This window comes from Microtus oregoni, unplaced genomic scaffold (genome assembly GCF_018167655.1).
Source record: "Microtus oregoni isolate MIOR12 unplaced genomic scaffold, Mior012 000072F_ref0000427, whole genome shotgun sequence".
Lineage (NCBI taxonomy): Eukaryota > Metazoa > Chordata > Mammalia > Rodentia > Cricetidae > Microtus > Microtus oregoni.
The window spans coordinates 7,525,607-7,549,020 of record NW_024543979.1 but is presented as its reverse complement, the minus strand read 5'-3'; the positions used below and the strand labels follow the sequence as shown (position 1 = coordinate 7,549,020).

The following is a 23,414-nucleotide window of genomic DNA, read 5'->3' as shown; positions in this document are numbered from 1 at the left end:
AGCGTCAACCTGCTCGGTAGGACAGTCATAAGCAGACTTCCTTTAAGCCCAAGTCATCACGTCCTAGAGGAGTCCTTGTGTGGGCTTCATACAATGACAGATTTCAGTGAGGCTAAATTAAGGGCAGACTGGGAAATAATCATGAGATGTAAAGTGATCACCACTTCTTCTGAGAAAACAGTTTTGTGGCCTGGGTGCTGGTGGTGCGCATCTCTAATCCCGGCACTTGGGAGGCAGAGGCAGGTGGATCTCTTGAGTTTGAGGCCAGCCTGGTTACACAGTGAGTTTCAGGTCAGCCAGGGCTACACAGAAAGACCCTGTCTCAAAAAATTAAAAAGCAAAATAATTTAAGTTTTCTCTCCCTCCCTTCTTTCCTTTTCCCCACCTTCATGCCTACGTTTCTTCCATACTCTTGTTTCTTCACATCTTTTAAAAAACCAAGTTTATAGTGGTAAGTAGGGAAGATGTAGTCTCTGTCCTCACTGAGTTTCTAGTTGAATAAAGAATACAAATAAGCCTTTGCCCTAGTGTAATGAGTGTTTCTGTAAAGGAAGCGTAAGACATGTGATTTTAGGTAAAAAGTGTGCTCAGCCCATGTCTGATGAGCTGGGAAAGGCTCCTCATAGATGTGACTGAGGCTGAGGATAATCCAAGGATACAGAACGGGCACCAAGATAGTGATGGAGACCTATAGACTAAATTTTAAAGTTCTGGAGTATTTGGTGGCGACAAAGAGATCTTCCAAGTAGCTGAAATAATATAGGATGTCTGGAAATTAATTTTAGATAGTGAGCATTAAGGCTGAAGAAGTAAATAGGAATTAGATCATGCAAAGCATTTTGTTATTTTAGAGATTTATTTTTTATCCTCAAATTATTTAGAAACATTAAAGTGCTTTAATCAGTGGCCTGATCTGAGTTGGGTTTTTTTAAAGGACATTCTGTTTGTAATGAAGAGAAAGAATTAGAAGATTAAAAAATAGGAACATGGAAAGCCAATAGGTTGTTTTGTGATAATTGAAGTAAACTGATGGTAATGTAAGTTAGTGGTGGCAGGTAATGGTGAGACGTGACTGGACTTGAAACATTTTTCAGAGGTACATTAGTTTGAGGGGTGAGGTGGAAGAAGTCAAAACCAATGATCAGCTTTCTGGCTGATTAACTGGGAGGAGAGGTGGGCCCCTCTAGGACAGCGAGAGTAAAGGGGAAATCAAGTTTGGGGGAACAAAGGCAGAACAGATTCAGTTTAAGAGACACTAGATATCAGGCTGGGATAATAACATGCTCAGTGGTTTAGTCTAGCTAGAGAATTGTATTCGCTACTTCTCTCTTGATATGGTAAAACAACATGGCCAAAGCAACTTACAAAAGAGTTTATTTGGGTTTATGGAGCAGTAAGCATGGTGGCTGAGCAGAAGCTAGAGGCTCACATCTTGAGCCGCAAGCATGAAGCAGAGAGAAAAGAGTAATTTGCAATGGTAGGATTCTTTTAATATTTAAATTCTTTAAAAGCTACCTCTAGTGGCCTATTCCTCCAGCAAGGCCATTCTTGGTAAACCTTCCCAGTCAGTGGCGCCAGCTGGGGCCAAGTATTGAAATGCTTGCACCTGTGGGGGGCTTCTCATTGGAATCCCACCTTCAGTTCCCAGTGCCACTGCCACAAGAAATGAGATACCCATGCAGAGGTGTCCTAGAGGAAGTTGGCTAACTGGAAATCAGAAGGGAGGCTGAAGTAGAAATGCAAACTTGAGAGTTGTCCATAGTGAGATAATAACTTAAGTCTTGGGAGTCAAAGATCTTTTTCTGAAAATATCACATAAAGAGCCAGAAGAGAAGGCAAACTTAAACAAACAAACAAAAAAAAAAAAGCAAAACGAAAACTGTCTATGTTTAAGAAGGGCCTGAGAAGAACATTTGAGTTGAGAACTAGCCCAACACTCTCCAGTCCCTTGAGTTCTGGGCTTTATTCACCAGTGGTGTCTTTACTCTTTGGTTCACTTGTGAAAGTGATAGTTGAATTTGGAATGGCATTTTTTTTTTTATCAACAGATACAGATGAACAAATCTCAAAATGTGGACCTTAAGGAGTTTGGTTTTACTCCAAGACCATCCCTTTCCAGTATATCAAGGTACAAAACCAATGTTAATATCTAAGATAAAGTGTTCATTTAACTGTTGCTCCTCCAGATAACCACTTACTCAAGGGAAGTTAGTCACTGACTACTCAATGAAAATCACAGTAACCATTTAATTTCATTATAAAGCAATACTACTAAAAGGGTTTCGGTATCTCATATGTTGCCATTCCCTGAGTGCCCTCTTCCCTAGGAAACTACCCATCCCTAGGTCCTCCCCTGTTCTCTGAGACAGGAGATACTGTGTTTTAGAAGGAAAGCCTAACCTTTCCCTGCAGGTGCTCATTCCATACCAATAACACCTTAGGCTTGAAAAATACTTTCTAATTTGAGATTTTGCTTGTGCAATATATCTTCTGACCTTCATGACAACCTAGCTCATAAAATAATTTTCTTATGCTATTTTTAATATCTATTTACTGATTGATGTTTTGAGACATATTGGTTTGTAGCCCAGGCTTGGTTTGAATTCATTATATAGTCTAGACTGGTTTTGAATTAATAATCCTATTGTCTTAACCTCTTAGGTGCTGAGATTATAATTGTATACCTCAATACATAATGTTTATCTCATTTTCTTAATAAAAAAGCAGACCTCACTCCCAATTAATAAGAAGAGGACCTCAGATGATAATTCATTGTTCTTTTCTTATATCATGATTCAGAGAAGAGAATATTTTATATATAATTTCCTATTCATCTTATCCTATTCAGAATATTCTTTTCTGCATTATAAACTAATTTTTTATTCTTTGCAGTTTAATACTTGCACAAAGTGAATTTTAGTTCCTTCACTCTATTCCCCATCTTACCCACTTTCCTTCCCCACTGAAACACTTCTTTCCTGCACACCCTCCTGCTTTCATGTCTTGGCTGTGTGTGTGATCCACTGAGATTAATTAGAATTCTTTGCATAAGCATTTGTGGGAGATTGTTTGCTGGAGCATAGGCAACTTACCAGTGTCTACCTCACTGAAGAAAGTGATTCCCCTCCCTCCAGCCATCAGGACTTGTCCTGTCTCTCAGATAGGAGGAGGATAGCAGAGTCCTATCTGCCAAGATAACATTCTGTTTATTTAGCAACCAATATGGAGCAAGAGCCAACCAATCAGAAATCTAGATCCAGCACTATTTCTAGAGATCTTGACTTCGGTTATCTAACTGAGAGTAGCCTTATTAATAGATTTTTAAAGACTGCATACTGATGGCAGGTGTCTACTGGGGCACGTAAAGATGATGGAGTATTGGACTCTTCCATCACAGGCTACTGGAGGCCAGGCAGTGGTGATACACACTTTAATTCTAGGACTCAGGAGACAGAGGCAGAGGGATCTCTGTTAGTTCAAGGCCACCCTGGACTATAAGAGATTGAATCTGTCTGAAAGAGAAACAGAGCTCACATAAAGGTGATCCCAGCACTTGGATCCCATGGCTTTAATCCCAGTACTAGGGAGGTGGAGACAGAAGTGATATGGGTAGACAGAGATGCTGAAAGAGGTTTTCTGTCCCGCCTGGTTCTGTAGTTGTTCAGTCCCCCCCAAAAACATACAGAGGCCTACATTAATTATAAACTGGTTGGCCTAGTAGCTCAGACTTCTTATTAACTTTTATATCCTACATTAACCCATAATTTTTGTCTGTGTTAGCCACATGGCTTGGTACCTTTTATCAGTGAGGCAGTCACATCTTGCTTCTTCTGTGTCTGGGTAACAACTGCAGACTCAGCCTTTCCTCTTCCCAGAATTCTTCTGTTCTCGTCGCCCTGCCTATACTTCCTGCCTGGCTACTGGCCAGTCAGCGTTTATTAAGGCAGTACAAATGATAAATCTTTACAGTGTACAAGAGCATGGAGAGAGGAATATAAGACAGGAGGAGATAGGAGCTCAGGGCAGTTTGAGGTTTCGTGGAGACAGTAATGAAATTCCCAGAATTGTCAAGTTAGTAGACCATGCTCTTTTTATTTATAGGAGTATCTAGTTTCCAAGGTCAACTTCATCATACTTCTTTTCTGTGGTTTTGTTTTCATCGTAAAGGTCTGGATCTTTAAACATCCCAGAGTTGCCAATGTCGAAACCGTGGAGTGAGCATGAAATCTATGGAGAAGTTCCACAGGAACCATCTGAATATCATGGCAAAGGTAGATTATTGTTGCTATTGACTTGTGCAGGAATTTGGCATTACTAAGGTTAACAAGTCATTTAAACAAAAACCCAGCATCTAAAAAAATTATGAATATCAACTGACCACAGTTTTTTCTTGTATTTTTGAGCCAATTTTAAACTCTTAGGTTATTTCAAATTGTCATGTTGTGTATCAAAGATTTTTCAGTATCTTCCCTACAAAGTGTTGACTGTTTATCTAAAACTAATGTGAGGGACAACTGGGAAAATCAGAAAGCCTTGTGTGAACAAAGTCTTAAACCGATGAATTACTACTTTTACATATTTTTAGAAATTTAAATAATGGCTGTAAAATTAGTCCAGTTTCATAAAATAGTTGTGTGACCTCGGGGAAGTATTGGGAGCCAGTGAGGGGGTTTAGTGGATCAAAGTATTTGTTTCTGATGACCTGTTCTCCAGAGGTCACTCGGTAGAAGGAGATTTCCCTCCTGCATGCTGTCCTTTGACCTCCACGTACACACAAGGGCATGTGTGCAATCACACACACACACACACACACACACACACACACACACAAATGTAAAAAAATATTAAAATGAAGGTATCATGCCAGGTGGCACAGCCTTTATTCCCAGCACCCAGGAGGCAGAGGCAGGTGGATCTCTAAGTTCAAGGACAGCCTGGTCTTCAGAGTGAGTTCTAGTACAGCCAGGCCTACACAGAGAAACCCTGTCTCAAAAACAGAAACTATGAATGAATGAATGAATGAATGAATGAACTGAGAGTATCAATATGGCTGACTGTTAGTATTTCCTCCATTCCTAAATCTATGATTCTTACAATCTCTAGGCACAATGAGACGATTGCTAGTTTGAGAGGCACAAAAGTTTTGTGATCTAGATTTGCTTTTATCTGTGTCTTATCATTAAAAATGCAATAATACATAGGAATTCTTCAGCACATTTATGTTGGATCCCCATGTTATTAGTGCTATTTCCCTGGTTCATTCTATTAATGGTGTGATATACTGAAAGATGAGAAATAGCCCTAACCTGTGAGTGGTTTGTTCAAGAGGCTGTATGTCAATATAAATGAAGGTGAGCTTTGGATTTCCTGGGCACACTTTCATTCTGTTACTTTGTTTCCTTTGGTCACAGTTTAAGGCCCTGGGCAGCCTCATGTGCAGCTCAGTGGAGCAGGGCTTGCGCAGGTTCCTGACATCCTGGGTTCCATCACAACGCGTCACAATGATAAGTAACTGGATATGTAATCTGAGAGGCGCAGAGTTAGGTCTGCTAACTCTGATGACATCATGACCTTCATTAGCCCTCTGACTTGTGCCTTTCCTACACTGCTGCAGTTCTCTCTGCTCCTCCTGTGCACAGCTTATTCTTCCCCCCGACTGCGTCTTCTATGCCTATTGTTTCCCACTTTCTTCTACTCATTACTCTAACTTAAGTATGATAGAAAAGCCTTGTCCGGATAGTTTAACCCCAGCAATAGCCGTGTTCTTGTTTTACTGAACGAGCCACTTTGTCTTTCTCTCTCTCATCCTCCCTCTCCCCTCATTTTAAGGAAGGAGCCATATGCAGGATAGTGAGGCTGACAGGACCCAGACAGTCGTTCTGGGTCTGCATTCTAATTCTGCCGTTCACTGCAACCCCTCCTGGTGCACCCAGGACCCTTATCTCAAGTCTCTCACCCAATTGTCTCAGATGTTTTAGGATTAAATGAGACGATGCTTATAAAGATCCTGAAGTAGCATCTGCTGTTGCTAATGACAGCAATTACGTGTGTTTGTTATACTTCCCATACGTCAGTCTTTATTGTGAAAACATTCTAAGTATTGGGAATGTTTTAAGAAAAACATGGCAATTTTATTATCTGTATTCCAGTTTCACAAAGAGAAAAAGGAAAAAGTATTAGAAATTATATGAGAAAGCATTTTGAATCATAAGATTTAATTTGGAAGGGACCTTTGTGCAGTTTCTCATTTTACAGTAAAGGAAGCCAAGATTCTAAGAGATTAAATGACTCGCCCAAAATCACACACCTAATTAATGGCAGGGCCAGAAATAGATTCCACATCTCCTGATTCCCAGTCCAGTGCCATCTCTAGAAAATGAAATTGACTTTTAGTTATCAGTAGAAAATTGAGTGTTGAACTTATAGTATATGAACTCTTTCGACTTCCCACCATCTCATCCCACCTCACCCAGCTGATGTATTTCTCTGATTTTGCATCTCTCATTAACCCTCTGTTGTCTTAAAAGAATTATTTTTTTCTTCTGTTCAAGGCTTAATGTGAATTCTGTCTAATCTTGCTTTCTCTGGGAATTTAGAAGGTCACTTATTCTCTCCTCTATCCAATATTTGCATTGTCTATGTTTTGGTTTTGGTTTATTTTTTGAGACAGGTCTCTCTGTGCACCCTGTCTGGCTTAGAACTCACTATGCTGTCCTTACCACCTTTTAATTTGTTATTCTTTTGCCTCTGCCTCCCAGGTACTGAATTACAGGTGTGTGTCCCCCACACCCAGTTCACCATCTGCTTTCTATTGTCCTTTTCCCTTTAGCGTATAAACATGCTTAAGGCTTTTCCTTCTTCAGCTGTAGCAAGTTTCCCTCTAGCTAATCATGCATGACCTTTGTGATAACAAGTGATCTGAAATTCACACAAAGGGACTTACACACAAAGAGATAACTGGTTACTCCATATAAACTGGAGGTCCCAGTAGGCCTCTGGCTTTAACCTTCTAGCTCCAGGCGCTCAGACTGTCCTACCACACCTCCGGCTTTCTCACACAGTAAGTCCTTCCAGATTTCCATCTTCCCAGTTTAACAGTCTCATAGAGAAAGATACTTTGCACTTGTAGGTGTACAGACATGAAACACTCTGACCAGTCTGTTTTGAGTAATATAAATCTCTATAGCTGGAGGAGTGGTTATTCTGTCCCTGTGGTCCCAGGAAAATCTGGGAATTGTGATCGGTGACCTCATCAGGATCGCCTAGAGTGACAGAGGCTGTTTTCCCTATGGGAAAGGAGGGTGCTTCTACTCATGGGAAGGTTAGCATGCCAAAAGGATGATGATGGCGATGAGGAAGAGGAGGAGGAGGAGGAGGAGGAGGAGGAGGAGGAGGAGGAGGAGGAGGAGTCAGCATCCCGTGCTCTCCCTGTGTGTCTTGCTTTCTTGTCAAATTAAAAAGTACGAGAAAAATTCGCACTCATTTCTTCCATCTTGGTCCTTTCTTACTCACTAAACTTTGGGTTCTTCATCCTTACTTTGAAACTGCTCTTCCTTCGGACCATTTAGTGACTCAGGCGCTCAGGTCCATGAGTTCTCTGGAAGATTTCACACTTCTGTTCCTTCCTTTGGAAAGCGTCTCCCTGGGTTCCAGTGAAGCCATCCTATTGATTTCTTTTCAGACTCTTGTTGGACTTTTCTTGCCAGTTGATGTTCCACATGGATCCATCTATCCTCCTGTCTCTGTCTCCCTCCTCTGCTTCCTGCTTCACCCCATCTCCTCCTTCCTCTCTCTATATTCTTTTTACTGTCAAATGTCTACACAGATCATCTGAAGCCATGTCTGAAATCACCAGCTAACCCTTGGTGATTGCTAAGCTTGTCTTTTTCTCAGTACAAATTCATGCCTACAACCACACTCCCGGCGATAGCTGCCTGAAAGTTAGTGGTTCCTGCCCTGTCCTCTGGTCCTTGTGTGCCGCATTCCATCCCTTCTCCCCTCAGGTCAGTGCATGCTCTGAGAAAGGCAGAGAAAGGATGACTATGACTCTCTTACTCGACGTGTGCCTCATCACCGCGACCTGCACATCTGTGTCACGCACGCACTTCCCCTCTGTCCCTTCTGTTCCTGTGTTTACTGGTCCTAGATGTAAATGCTCAGGGCCTCTCCTTATTTCACTAACTTTCTTACGTTTCCCTGCTGCACCTTCCATAAGTACTCCAGTGTCTGATCACATGACCTGCTCGGAGAAGCCTCTTCAGCAGTTGTCTTGTGCTGGTAAGAAAAGCCTCTTCACGTGTCTGGTGACTTTGCCATCATCTGACACGGGCTGCCTGTGCAGTTCCCGTGGGTCTTCCTTTCTCCTGCTTCGTGCTCCAGAATTTCTGAAGACTCCTAGGTCCGGCCTCTCTCGCCTCTCCCGCTGTTCCTTGTCCTCTCTGCACTGCTCAGGGAATGTTGTGTCTGCGCCACAGCCGCAGTCCCACAGCCGAGAGAGTGCTGCTGCTTGTTCGCATGGTTAGATCTTCAATGGCTCTTACTCTAATTGTTCTCTTCACTGTACTCCATGGCATTAATACCATTTCTGTTCTTAGTGTGCATCAATCAAAGTGTACTAACATGAACTGCAGTTGTGGGCACACCTGACAGAAGAAATGGGCGTGAACAGATGAAGATGAGGACGGGATAGTTGAGAAAATAAGGCTTATACCGCCTTAGAAGTTCTTGTTACATTCTCAGAAATCTTTCAAACACTGTTAAAGTACTAAGAAAATGCTAAACATTTTATGATAATTTAAAATGAATTCCTACCAAATAAATCATGTTATAAACAAAGATGATAGTACTGAAAATCTAAAACTTTCTAATCTACTGTATGTTACTGTTACTGGTGTTCTCAACATTTTTCTGTACAGGAAAATAGCATGTGCTGCCACAAAGCTATTTACTGTAGGAATTAAAATCCATTAAAATCATGGGACTGGCAAGATTGCCCAGTGGGTGGGAGCTTGTGGTGGCAAGTCTAGAGACCCAAGTTCAATCCCCAGGATCCATGTAAAGGTGGAAGGAGAGAACTGACCCCACACAGATATGCTCTGCTCTCCTCCAGTGTTCCTGGCATGTGCAGCCTCAGGAGTACACCACACACGCATGCACAATAGTAATGACACACACCACACACGCATGCACAATAGTAATGATGCATACCACACACACATGCATGCACAATAGTGATGATGCACACCACACACACATGCACAATAGTGATGATGCATACCACACACACATGCATGCACAATAGTGATGATGCACACCACACATGCATGCACAATAGTGATGATGCACACCACACACACATGCACAATAGTGATGACGCACACCACACACGCATGCACAATAGTGATGACGCACGCCACACACGCATGCACAATAGTGATGACGCACGCCACACACGCATGCACAAAAGTAATGATGCAAGCCACACATGCATGCACAATAGTGATGACGCACACCACACATGCATGCACAATAGTGATGACGCACACCACACACGCATGCACAATAGTGATGACGCACGCCACACACGCATGCACAATAGTAATGATGCAAGCCACACATGCATGCACAATAGTGATGACGCACACCACACACGCATGCACAATAGTGATGACGCATGCCACACACGCATGCACAATAGTGATGACGCACACCACACATGCATGCACAATAGTGATGACGCATGCCACACACGCATGCACAATAGTGATGACGCACACCACACATGCATGCACAATAGTGATGACGCATGCCACACACGCATGCATAATAGTGATGACGCACACCACACATGCATGCACAATAGTGATGATGCATGCCACACACGCATGCACAATAGTGATGATGCACACCACACACACATGCACAATAGTGATGATGCACACCACACACGCATGCACAATAGTGATGACGCACGCCACACACGCATGCACAATAGTGATGATGCACGCCACACATGCATGCACAATAATGATGATGCAAAAACTAATTGATTAAAAATGGAGTTTAGTGGGCCTATCAGTTCATGTTCCAGTAACTAGAACTGTCTGAACGAAATATCCGTCAGTGCTTGACAGCATGTGCCTTTGAAAATTGGGGCTCAAAACCTCTGCATAGCAGTTGAAAGATGTATTGCATATCAGTTCAAAATGCTGCTTGTGTGGTTTAACAAATGCCTACACTCTTGTACACACATAACAGATTTTCTCAGGTGGAACTCTTGTATAACTTCAAATGAAAGGACTCCTCAAACAGTGATGTTCAGCAGACACGCTAACACATCTGGAAACCACAGTGTTGCGGGCGAAAGCAGGTGTTCTGAAGGTTTGGATGTGAACTTTGAGTTGGGAAATGAAGTTTGGGATGACTTTGATGACGAAAGCTTAGTAGAAGTTATGAGTGTTTCAGCTGGTGCCGAGAAGACAGCTGTATCAGGTAAAACTGCTTTTTTCATAAAGTCATTCATTAGAAATTCTTTGGCTATTTTTATTTTGGTCCCTGAGACTCCTTTTTCTTGCCTTTTTGTATGTGTTTATTTAAGTAAGGTTATAATTTTTATCAGAACTAAAAAGAGAAGTGTGTCTTCCACAAAGAGTGTTTTCCCTTGAGGGTAGAGGCCAAGGTTGTTCCCTTGTGAGGATATGAGAAACAGAGTGGGCTTTTCTGCCCTATTTTCCCTCTCTTTTTTAAAATTTGTTTTATTATTTTACCTTATATGTATAAATAAGTATTTTGCCTATATGCTGTGTACATACATGCAGTGCCCATAGACACCAGAAGAGGGCATTTGATCCCCTGGACCTGGGTTACTGTTGGAATGAGCAGCCCAGTGGGTGCCGAGACTAAAACCCAGGTCCTCTGGAGGAGCAGCCAGTGCCCTTAACCATTGAGCTATCTCTCCTGCCCTCTTGTCTCTTCTTAAAGGTTCTATTTAAATCCATTCTGTTTATTAAGCTTTCCCTCATAAAATGGGATACTTTGGCCTTCCTTCTGAGTTCATACAGGTCCACTACTCTGTGGAATAAAAAGGTACTATGATTTTAAGAATATTTTTCTGCTTGCAAGAAAAGAAAATAGCCTTGGCTTCTGGTGGAAATGCTTACTTTTCAGGAATAAATAATTGAAAAGTAAGGAAAAAGGGCTTTATCAGAAGGTGCATTTAAATCATACATAAACCCACAGTCATGAGACTTCACTATTGGATACAGACAAATTTGCTAAAACAGATAATTGAAACTCTTAGTAGTTATGTGACTAGAGGCAAAAATGGTGACCCTCTTCCCATGGGGGCAGAGAGAAGAAGCCAGTTCCTCAGCCTGTGGAACATCCTTCCTCCCACAGTTGCTTCTTGATATGCTCCACCTGCAACTGTCTAGACAATCAGAGAAGAGCAACAGCCTCAGGAGCTAGCGAGAATTCAGATGTGATTGTCTTGGAATCCTGCAGAGCGCAAGCTTTTCTCAGGACATCAGAATTTGTTCAGCTACACAGAATAGGCCTGGAAATGTGTGATGTGGGCCACTGGGTGTATTTCTTACATCCCGAACTCAAGACTGGATGTGTCCTGCAGGCTAGAAGTCGGTATATGCTGACCTGTGAAGGCGTAGAGCTGTTGCTGGGAGACCACTTTCAGTGAATACCTCTTCCCCATGTGTAGAGTACTTAATTACATGCAGACCATTAAAATACTGAATAAGTTTCCATTTGTTATATACTTGAATTTTAAAAAAAATAACTAAATAGTGGTGGCTTTAGGATTTGAGACATAGTGGCTAATAAACTAACTTATGTGCTTCATAGTTTCATTTTCTTAGCTTTGCCTGCACTTACTTCCTCTGTGTAAATCAGTGTTGATTACTAAGAATTAGTCATTGTGCTGGCTAGTGTTTTGTCAGCTTTACACAGATTAGAGTCATCAGGAAGAGGGAGCCTCAACTGACATGTGGGAGGGTACCATGGGCAGTACCGTCCCTGAGGAGATGAAAGCAAACTGAATAAGCCATTGGCAGCAGCCCCGTGAGCAGCACTCCCCCCGCCCCCAGCCCCGTGGTCTCCAGTCTCCTGCTCTGATGTCCTCCATGATGATAAACTATAAACGTCCTTCTTACCATCCTGGGTAGAGAGAGCCCTTGCAGAACGTGTACCACACATCTGTTAGCTGTCAACTTGCATTGTGTTTCTAAAGCTTCTCTCTTCTCGTAGGATTTGGAGACACTTGTGATTCGAGTCCCTGGGGAAGTAAGCTACCCTTCCAAAAGTCAAGCAGCAAATTCCAAAGAGAAATCTCAAACAGGCAAGCTTCAGAACTTTGGTCTATAAGTCTTAGAACTTTATACTTTCTTGAAACAGAACTGGAGATGGGGTTTATCTCATTAGATGTCAGAGAAGCATTAACGTGTTAACCATCCTAAGCATTGTTAACATTTGAGGTCCCTCTCTCACAGTGCTGTTGTCAGCCCCTCTCATCAAAACCACCTGGGAATGCTTATCAAAGGTGTGAGTTCTTCCCACATCAGACCTCCTGAACCATGGTCTCTGGGGTGGAGTCCAGAAATTTCATAGTTTCTAAAACAAGTAGGAAAGAGACAAATAGACAGACTAGGTTTAAAATTTTAAACAAAAGGACATAGGTCTTAAAAAGACAGGCCATGCACGAGGGTCATTGAGGTGTGTTTGTGTGGCCATAGAAGTAAGGCTGACACTGTTGAGTGGGAGGGCCTTGGGTGCTGTAATAAGGAGTAGATCTAGCAGGACAAGATTCACAGACTCGGGGGCCTGCAGGATTTGGGGAACCAGGGTGAGCCGTGGACTATCCCCATAAGGGGAAGACACTGTTAAGCTCTGGCTGTTTTTGCTGTCTATGAAATATAGGTTTAGTCTTGGCAGACATTGTGATTTTTCAAGGGAAGTCAGGAATGTGACATTTATGTGACATTTTGCAATTTTTAAATTTTGGCATCTATTGCCAAGAAATGAATGCCCTTCGCATCACTTCCATCACAGCACCACAGGTGTTTCTGTGGACCAGACTCAGCTGGGGAGTTCCAGTGGCTCCCCCACGACTGCTGGTGCAGTCATTCAGTTTACTCATAAAAGAATTAGTTATTCTAGCAGCAATTAAAGAGTGAGTCACAGAGGGTAGGACCATCAGAGGTGTTGTGGCCAATAAGACAGACAGCCCTGGGGGGCTGATGGCGGAAAGGGCTGGCAGGTGGACTTCTCACGCATCTCAGAGACGCTCCTGTGGGATGGTTGGCTGGAGAGCACTGGCCACCAGGCTGGACGACAGTGTCCATCTTCAGAATCCACATATTGGAAGGAGAGAGACAGCTCCACACCTTATCCTTTGACCTCCATACTTGTGCCCACACATGTGCAATGAGCACCTGCACCCCTCCCCCCCACACACACACAAAGTAAAACAAAAAGTTTGTTGAGACAGGATCTCTCACTGGTCTGGATTTCCAAGTAGACTAGGCCGGCTGGCTTCCATAATCCTCCTGTCTCCATTTCCCAAATCCTGGGATTGCAGCATGCACCATGTCACACAGCTGTTTGTACCTGAGTTCTAGAGCTCAAACTCAGGTCCGCGTGCTTACAAGCCAAACACTTTCCCAAGAGAACGGTTTTCCCAGCTGTGATGTTTACGTTCATGTGTGGTCTGTTTCTGTGTTAGATGACCTCACCCGTGACTGTTTACTGCTTTGTGTCCAGCTCCTAGCTAATATATGGTGTGAGTAATAAATGTATTCTAATGTGTGAATATAATAAAATGTTGTGAGTTCTAGTATGTGGTTATATGAAGGAAGATGGTAACTGTGCGAATCCAGACACAGAAGGGGGATAAAGGTCAAACAGTGGGAGTTTAGAAAGGACTTACAGGTTTCTAGGTTAAAGAAAATGAGCAAACCCTGAATCGTAATATTGTTAGATGATTACTTCTTAAACTAGGACTCCGATCTAGTCTGGAATATGTAAACTGGGTTTGTTCTCAAGGAGAGAAATTAGCCAGGTGTGGTCTTGGCACACCTCTGTGAGTGGAGGCCAGACTGGTCTACACAGTGAGTTCCAGTACAGCCAGAGTTATGTAATGAGACCCTGTCTCAAAAGGAGGAGGAGGAAGAAAAAGAAGAAAGAAGAAAATATACTAGTTCTCAATGAGTATAGGAAACAATATCAACTCTTTTGTAGTAAATATAAGCTTTGTATTTTCCAAAGTAACTGTTAATATAGAACAGTTTGTTTTTCTTGTCATATTTCATAAATAATTTATTTTAACTTTCAGTTATGCTTCATCACATGAAAAGCCAGATATTTATCTATCAGATTGTGCCGTGTCCAAGTCTGGTCCATCTCCCGTCACAGAATCACCTCTACAAACTGGAGGTGCAAACCTTGTAAGTCATGTACTTTTGGTTTTTATTCTAACTTTTGTTTGAATGCTTAACTGTCAGTGATTGCTGTTTGATTGTTTGTTTTTTACATTAAAACATAGGTCAATTTTCAAGAGAGAAGGCAGCCAACTCTCTCACCAGTGATTGAGAGGGTAAGTTTTACCCGCTCTAACAAAACGCCACAGTCTCTCAACCTTCAGGGAGTGGATATTTTCATTGGAAACGGTGACTCTAGAAAGGAAATTGATCTCAGGTATGAACTCTTCAAACACAGTCCAAGGCCTTACCAGCAAATACTTTTACAAACAAATTTAGCATTGTTTGATTCATTTTAAAGATGTGTGTGTGTGTGTGTGTGTGTGTGTGTGTGTGTGTGTGTGTGTGCGTGCGTCTACTAGTGAGTGTAGGAGTCAGGTCCTTCTGGAACTGGGGTTATAGGCAGTTGTGGGCTGTCTCATGTGGATGATGGCGTTGAATTCGGGTCTTTTGGAAGAGTAATGCATGCTCTTAACGACTGAGCCACTGCTCCAGACCCAAGATCAGAGACAAACCCCTTTGCTTACTTTTAAAAGCATGGAAATTGTGAATCTCCTGAGAATAGAGATCCTTAGTACCATCAAGAGTAGATACTAACTTTCAAACCCTATGCTATTTAACTGTAAAACACTGAGTTGATAAAGCTGTTTTTACTCATTTTATTGACAGTATAAACTGTAGTGTCATTGGAGAAATACAAATGACATCAGTCAACTTATAGATGTTCCAGTTAGCCGTTCCACAGCTCAGCAGGCTCGGTGTCTCTCTCTCTCTCTTTCTTTCTTTCTTTCTTTCCTTCCTTCCTTCCTTCCTTCTTTCTTTCTTTTTCTTTCTTTCTTCCCTTCTTCTTCTTCTTCTTCTTCTTCTTCTTCTTCTTCTTCTTCTTCCTCCTCCTCCTCCTTCTTCTTCTGTTTTTTTGGTTTTTTGAGACAGGGTTTTTCTGTTGCTTTGGAACCTGTCCTGGAACCAGCTCTTGTAAACCAGGCTGGCCTCAAACTCAGAGATCTGCCTGCCTCTGCCTCCTGAGCACTGGGATTAAAGGTGAGCACCACCACCGCCTGGCTACTGCTGACCTTTTTTTTAAGGGAATCTCTGCAGCAGTTTCTCTCTCTCTGGAGAGTCCGAGCTTAGAAACCTGCTCACGCTTGCTTTTATTGACTAGCTTTACTTCCTAATGTAGTTAAAGAAATAATTAAGAGGTTTGTTCCTTACCCTTCGCAGTGTACAGTCTCTTGTAAACTTTTACCCACAGCCAAGGTCATCATACTAAGTATGTTTGTTGTGTTAGCTTGACAGCAGTCTTCACGCTTACCCACACTGTAATGTTACGCTACTTACTCTGTGTTCTAAAATAAGCTGGCTTACATACACACACACAAATCATTTTTACATTTGCTTTTCCCTCCAGTAAGTATTATCCTGACGATGCAGCTGAAGAAATGAAGGCTCTTCTGGGAATATTTAGGGATATTTTCTGAAAAAAAAAAGAAAGAAAAGAAAAAAAGAAGTAATAATTTTGTTAATAAGCAAAGTAAAACATGTCTAATCCCCAAAGAATGCTTTTTTATTTTTAAAAATAATTGACAACCATTCAAAATTTTTCTCTTAAATTTGATCCATTTCTTGACTTTCTTATAACACAATATGTGAACTGATGTATTTTTATTTCTGTTATAAATTCTTGAAGAATAGTTTTGCTTCAGAAAACTGGTAATTATTATTATAAGTAATTTTTATTAAATCAATATTAATAGAAACTAAGGTTTCATGTTGTATTTCTTAAGAAAGGTGTCTGAGAGCGACATAAAGCTGTGAGTCTGCTCGGTGTGCAGTGTATCACGAACGCGTTCTCACCTGTCCTGTCCTCTCTCTGGGCTTTCAAGAGTCCAGCTTTTGAGCAGTAGTAAATGAAATGAATAAATAATTGGTATGGATTATTGTTTAATTTGCCTTGTTTTTAAGGTATTTTATTTATTTATGTGCATATGTGTGATCCTAGATGAAATTATGTGCACCATTGAGTGCAGGAGCTCACAGAAGCCAGAGGCTGCACTGGATCCCCTGGAACTGAAGTCACAGATGGCTGTGGGCCGTTATGTGGGTGCTGGGAACTGGCCCTGGTTCTCCGCAAGAGCACGAGGTACTCAGCCACCACACCATCTCTGCAGCCATGGCTTTACCATGGCAAAAGATGAAACAACTTAAGAAATTTTATAACTGTGATGTGTCTCTAAGCATAAAAATATAGAAGCCAGAGAAGAAAAGAAGAGGAATTTGTTAGTGAAATGATTATTGCCATTGCTAACAAACATTAGGGAAGTGTACTAATCTCCATCAGAAGCTTGGACAAAGCTGAGGCGTCTGTCTCTGCTGAGGAAGCCTGGGGTCTCTGTGTCTGAACCCAGGACACACAGCCTGTGGAGGTCCTTCACATCCATAAAATGAAAAGCAGTGCAGATTCAGTGCGATCTGTTAATGAAAAGCACTGTGTTTGGTCCTTCAAAGGACGAGGCACCATCTCTGCTCTTACAGTGTTTACACGCTAGCAGAGACAGTGACGCCGTTTCCTGGAGAGTGTAAAAGCTACGCTTATACTATGCTGCAGTCTATTCAGTACACAATATCATTCATAGGTTTAAAGCCATGTGGGCATCATAATTTAAAAAATACTCTGTTGCTAAAACATGCTAACAGTCGTCTGAACTGTTGAAAACTGGCAGCAATAAAATGCTGTGTGACCTGCGGGTTGTGCACGATGCAGTATTTGCAGAGGACTGCACTAAAGGAAGACGGGGTGAAGTGTGCCTGCAGAGGTAGCATATAGAGTGCACCGCCGTCACTGGAGGGATGGCTTGCAGACAGCGTGCTCTGTGGTGTGCCCAGGGTTTCTGACTTAGGTCTGGAGCGCTCCTAAGCGGTTTTCATTTCCAACAATTTCCCCATAGGTGCTGTGCTGTAGACCCAGGGACCAGACTGTCACCCAGGTTTTAAGAACTGTGGGATACGGTCCTGGCTGCGAAGTTAAGGTGACCTTCAGAGAGAAGTTAAAACTTGACCCTTAAAAAAATGACTGATACTTTGTTAAGGGAATATATAAGAATGGACACTCTAGAAAGAGGTAACAGCCTGAACACAGAGCCAAGGAGGAAGTATCTGTTTGGGGAATAATGAGGTGTGTTTTACAATAGGTCAGTGCAATCGAGGTTTAGATTGTAGCAATGCCGTACTGTGAAGGCCTCAAAATGAAAGCCATGCTTTAATCAGTAGACTAATGTTTCTCAATATGCGTTTTCATCAAAGTATGTGTAGGATATTAAATATATAAATTCCTGGGCTTTATCTCAGGTCTAGTGGATCCCTCCTTAGAGGGACTAGGAAATCCTGTACTTTAAATAAGCACATCAAATGGGTTCTTGTGGAGGGGTTAGAGACGGGAGACAGGGTTTCTCTGGAGCCCTGGATGTCCTCGAACTCGCTCTGTAGACCAGGCTGGCCTGCCTCTGATTCCCGAATGCTGGGATTAAAGGCATGTGCCTCCCCCACCTGGCATAAATGATACTTATAATCAGATCAGTTAGGGAAGTCTTACACAGTAAATTCTCATCTTAAGTAATAAAAACCAATGTCAAGTTGACAGTGTTGTAGCTGTGTGCCATTTTACAAGAGTTACCTGAACAAGTGTTGGTGTGTTCAATGTGTGCAATGCCAACAAAAAACCGGTTATTTATACTAACCCCTTATAGGAAACCAATTACTGCTGTTCTTTCCATAAAGTGAGTAACCACCCTAAATATTCCTAGTTACAAGTCAGGTTTGTGTTTATTCATGGAATGAATCATATGTTAGAGCTGCTAATAAAATCTCTGTGTGGAGCTGGATGCAACTCGGTGGTAAGAGCCCTGGCTACTCTTGCAGAGGTTTGGTTTCCAGCACTTCCATGGCCTTCCAGCCACCTCTAAATCCAGTTCCAAGGGATCCAACAGCCTCTTCTGCCCTCCATCGGCACTGCACACATTCGGTACACAGATACACATGCAGGCAAAACATTGTACACTTTTAAAAGTTTCATTTGAGAGTTAAATGTCTTCAAATGTTTCCTCATTTTAGACATTCCTCAGGGGCTATATTTGTCATCTTGTTAGCATAATGGCATCCGCCTAACAGGTATGTATTAAGAATTTAATGAGCAGCAGGCAGTGGTGGTGCACACCTTTAATCCCGGGACTCAGGAGGCAGAGGCAGGTGGATCTCTGTTAGTTAGAGGCCAGCCTGGTCTACAGAGCGAGTTCCAGGACAGCCAGGGATGTAACACAGAGAAACCCTGACAACAAACTTAATAAGTAGCCATTGCATAAAAGCTTTTAGATCAAAGATGGATGGCCCCAAAGTAGCTGTTGGGGTGCACACATACACACCCCCCACACCACACCTCCCACACCACACACACACTACCTACACACACCACACAAACACACCACACACACACACACACACACCATGCACACACCATACACACACACTATACACAAACACACACACTACACAGACACACACACAGATGTTTTTGAAAACCACTTTAAAATGGCCTACTGAACAATGGGGTAGGAGGAGATAATGGAATATTCCTTTGAATTACATAAGGACTTGAGAAGCAAACCTTCAATAGATGTATTATCGGCATAAAAATACTGTTCCTAGACCTCACTCCTATACTTTCTAGTCCTCTCAAACATATCTCACTACTCACAGATGCTCTTCATCAACTGTTAGTTGGTGTATGATCACAACATATAAATTGTTATTATTAGCATAAATGAAATTAATTACAAAATAATTCTGGAAGTTCTATTCTAGAACCAAATAAATAACTTTGAACTGTTCTAAATTTTGACATGATATACTCCTTAGTAGAGTCATGTCTTTATTGTGAACCTGTCTCTAGGAAATATCCTCACCAGGCATAGTAGGAACCACTCTTTGCGAACCCCTAGCCTGGGGTCATAGGGTCATAGTCACCTGTGGAGCTATAGATGCTAACTGGTGTCTGCATTTAAGGACATTAAGGGAGTATAAAAGTGCCAGGGAAGACGTTAGGGGAAGTACAAGTGGGTCTTAGCATCAGGCAAGGTCATCAAGCTAGGAATCTCAGCTATGCTGTGGTCAGTGGAACAAAGCAAACATCCTCTAAGCCAGGGAGCAGGAGATGGACAGCCCAGGGCTCGGAGGGAATCTGGATGTTAACAGGGCTCCTGGTGATCTTGTGCATACTAAAGTGTAAGAAGCTCCTAAATGATATTGCCATTTTAGAAAATCCAACCCAAAACACATCTCAAGAGTGATGACTGTTCCTGTTTTCTGCGCGTTTCCCACTTTGTTATGTTCTCACTGTGTAGCCCTGGCTGACCTGGGGCTCGCTCTACAGAGCAGGCCAGACCTTGAACTCAGAGATCCTCCTGCCTCTGCCTTCTGGTGCTGGGATTAAAGGTGTGTGCCTGTGTTCTGCTTGTGTTTCCTACTTATAAGGATATAAGTTTAATTGTCTTTCAGAGTTGATGGAGGAAGGTCATTGGCTAATAAAGGCACTGCCCTGGCCCATTTTATTGGTTAGAGGATAGGTGGGAGGAGTAAACAGAACAGAACGCTGGGAGGAAGAGGAAGTGAGCTCAGAGACTCCACAGCTCTCTCGGGAGCAGACGCCTCAGAGAGAGACGCCATGCTCCCGGCTCCTGGGCAGACACACGCCATGAAGCAAGCCACCAGGTTAGACATGCTGAACCTTTCCCGGTAAGACCGGTGCTCACAGATTATTAGAGATGGGTTGATCGGGATGTGAGAATTAGCCTGTAAGTGCTAGAGCTAAAGGGCCAAGCAGTGCTTAAAAGAATACAGTGTCTGTGTAATTATTTTGGGGCATAAGCTAGCCGCCAAGCAGGTGGCCGGGGTGCTGGGAACGCAGCCCCGCCGCCCTTATTACTTCACAGAGTAGGTGTTCTTCAGCAACTGTGTAATTACATTTTTAATGCTCTTGCATCAGCCGGGTGGTAAGCTTGAGGGTACTCAAATTCTAGAGGGCTCCAGAGTTCTATTTTAATTGCCATAATAAAAGCAGATAATTCACAAGAGTCATCTTTATTTCTGTTTGAAAACCTTCCCCTAGCCTAACAGATCCCTTAAAGATTCTTACACACGTCAGCAAAAACCCACAGAAACATCGGGCAGTGGTGGTGCACACCTTTGATCCCAGCCCTCAAGAGGCAGAGGCAGGCGGATCTCCGTGAGTTAGAGGCCAGCCTGGTCTACAGAATGAGTTCCAGGCCAGCCAGGGCTACACAGAGAAACCCCGTCTCAAAAACAAACAACCAAACAAACAGAAAACAAAAACCTCTTACCATTCATTCCAAATGATTGAGAAAAATGTGAGTTAGCTTGCATTTGTACATACATGTTACAGCTATGATTTTTTATGTAATAAAAGGAATTAGGGCACTGGAGAGATGGCTCAGCCTTTAAGTGCACTGACTGCTCTTCCAAAGGTCCTGGGTTCAGTTTCCAACATGCACACGGTGGCTGACAGCCATCTCTAACTCCAGTTCTAGGGGATCCAGTGCCTTCTTCTGGCCTCTGTGGGTATGCATGAGGTACACAGATGTATGTGCAGGCAAAATACTCATACACATAAAACAATTTTTAATAATAAAGGAATTATAGTTAGTTATAGTTGACAGCAGTTGGCTTTGGTCCCTTAGGAACTGCACAGACAGTGTCACTGTGCTTTGATTCCTTTGTTTTGTGAGCTTCTGTGGTGATTGGTTTGGAAACTAAAAGCCCTTTTATCTGTGAGAAATTAGAACTCTACCCTTACATATACCCTAGGGGCTTAATCCAGAACTTCAAGCCCATCCAAGCAAGTTCTGTACCACTAGGGCTACATCACCAACACAAACATTTCCTTAAGCCCAAATAATTTTACTACTATTTTTTTTCTAATTTGAAATAGCATGTCAAAGTTTTTAAACAACTAATTTTCAATTTCGTTTCTCTTATAAAAATATTTTTATCCTTTCTTTCACTAGTGGGTACAGTTCTAAGTATGGGGACTACTTGAACGGTGCAATAAACGGCACAGAAACTCTAGTTCAAAGCTTCGGTGTAGGCGAGAAAGAACCCTTCCAACGCTAAATTATTTGCCCCTGAATTCTTGGAAAATAACTAGTCGTCCCAGCACCGGAACCCGGATTGTTTCTACACTTTTCTGATTTTTTTTCCAGGTTCAGTTATTCTTTGGAGCCTTGTGTTCCTGCTTTTCTTCATTTAGGGTGTGACTTTTAACAGAACACACATTTTTCTTCCTGTGTGCCTCTCTCCTTTGAAATTCTGTAATGATTCCGTATGTAACAAACGAGACTTCCATACTTAGTTCCCCATCTGTGCCATGTATTTACATACGGCCACCTTTGGCTGTGTGGATGGCGTTATCGGGCGTGGGGAAGCCACAGCACATGTGCAGGACAGTGGGCGTGCAGGAAGGAGCCAGTTATTTCTTCCCACCTGGTCGCAGGAGTCAACAGAGGCGGCCAAGCTCAGGTGGCAAGCTCGTTTCCCCACTGAGACCTCTTGTCACCTTGGAAGTCAGATGTCAGCAAAATACACTTAGAGGACTCGCTGGGATCATCTCCCAGCAACTGCATCAGGCTGCTTCTCTGCTGTGTAAGCCAGAAGGGAAAGAAACGGTTTTTCTGATGCTTTCTGCTGTCACATTACTTTAGCGACATCCGCTTTGACACAGAACTCCTATACCATGTTCTCCTCACACTGTGCAGTCATGTGTGACTTTTGGACCTCTCATTAGGTGTGTGATATGTCAAAGAAAAGTCTGAAAGTTGAACACAAATCATTACTATTTGACAGCTATGTTATAAAAAGTATGGCTGAGTAAAGTTACTCTTGAACTTCTACTTTATCCTTAAATTAAACTTTAAAAAAAGAAAGGGATTAGCAGTTATTATTAGATTCTTAAGTTTAAAATTATGAACTTTCAGTATATAAACTTTGAGGTTTTCCCCGCTGATTTCATTACTTCCTCCGCCTGTTCATTTTCCTGTACTGTCCATCAACTGTTCCCTGCCTGCGGGAATTTTCCTTAATTTTTGTTTGCTTTATAATGTCATGTTTCTTTTATTTTAAATGATATTCATTTCATTTCTCATCTATAGTGAGGACACAGTGTAATAAGTTCATCTCACTGCTTTTCACTCTCAAATAAGTTTGTCTTTTGAAATTTCTGCCTCCGAGGATCCGTCAAGGACTTCGGAGTCTACCCGGGAGAAATGTTTGCTTTTTGCTTTGCATTTTCTACACCAACCATGAGGGATTTTTTGTCACTAACAAAGCAGCTAAGAGAGGAAGGATTTATTTTAGCTCAGTTTTGGAAGTGTTGGTCCATGGTCTTTGGCTCTGTTGCTGCTGGGCCTGTGTGCTGTGCTGTGAAGCAGCTCACCTCTTGGCAGACGGGTGGCAGAGGGGCCAGGAGGAAGACATGGGGGCAACACAAACCCTAAGGTCTGCCTAAGGCTCCTCGGCAGAATTGTCCCTGTGGATGTGTGGGGAGAGTGTGGTGGGGGTTGGGCAATCTAGGTAGGAAGTGGATATGAAAGAGAATAAAAGGATTTTCAGGCAATACAGAAATGTACAGAGGAGGTGAAACCATTCCTGATCTCAGGGCTCGGTGATAACCATAACTCATGAAAATGCTTGAGCGCGCACACACACACACACACACACACACACGCAAAGAGAAACATTGCACAGTGATGTAAGTTGCACTTCACCTTTAGTTAGCAATACAGTATGAGTGTGTTCATATGCATAACTGTTTCATGCAGCACTTTCGTGGGTATGCATAATCAATATCAGTCCTATTGACTTGTG

At 42.4% G+C, this 23,414-nt stretch overlaps 1 protein-coding gene across 1 annotated transcript in view; it reads left to right on the top strand.

The window, feature by feature from the left end:
- Hfm1 (helicase for meiosis 1) overlaps positions 1-15,964 on the top strand; it is an 81,930-nt gene extending 65,966 nt beyond the window's left edge. Inside the window, exons 32-39 of the mRNA XM_041642082.1 lie at positions 2,049-2,128; positions 4,168-4,271; positions 8,494-8,496; positions 10,381-10,491; positions 12,259-12,349; positions 14,342-14,453; positions 14,552-14,703; positions 15,895-15,964. Coding sequence (XP_041498016.1) covers positions 2,049-2,128; positions 4,168-4,271; positions 8,494-8,496; positions 10,381-10,491; positions 12,259-12,349; positions 14,342-14,453; positions 14,552-14,703; positions 15,895-15,964 — 723 coding nt within the window. The remainder of the gene's footprint in view (positions 1-2,048; positions 2,129-4,167; positions 4,272-8,493; positions 8,497-10,380; positions 10,492-12,258; positions 12,350-14,341; positions 14,454-14,551; positions 14,704-15,894) is intronic.
- The last annotated feature ends 7,450 nt before the right edge of the window (positions 15,965-23,414 follow it).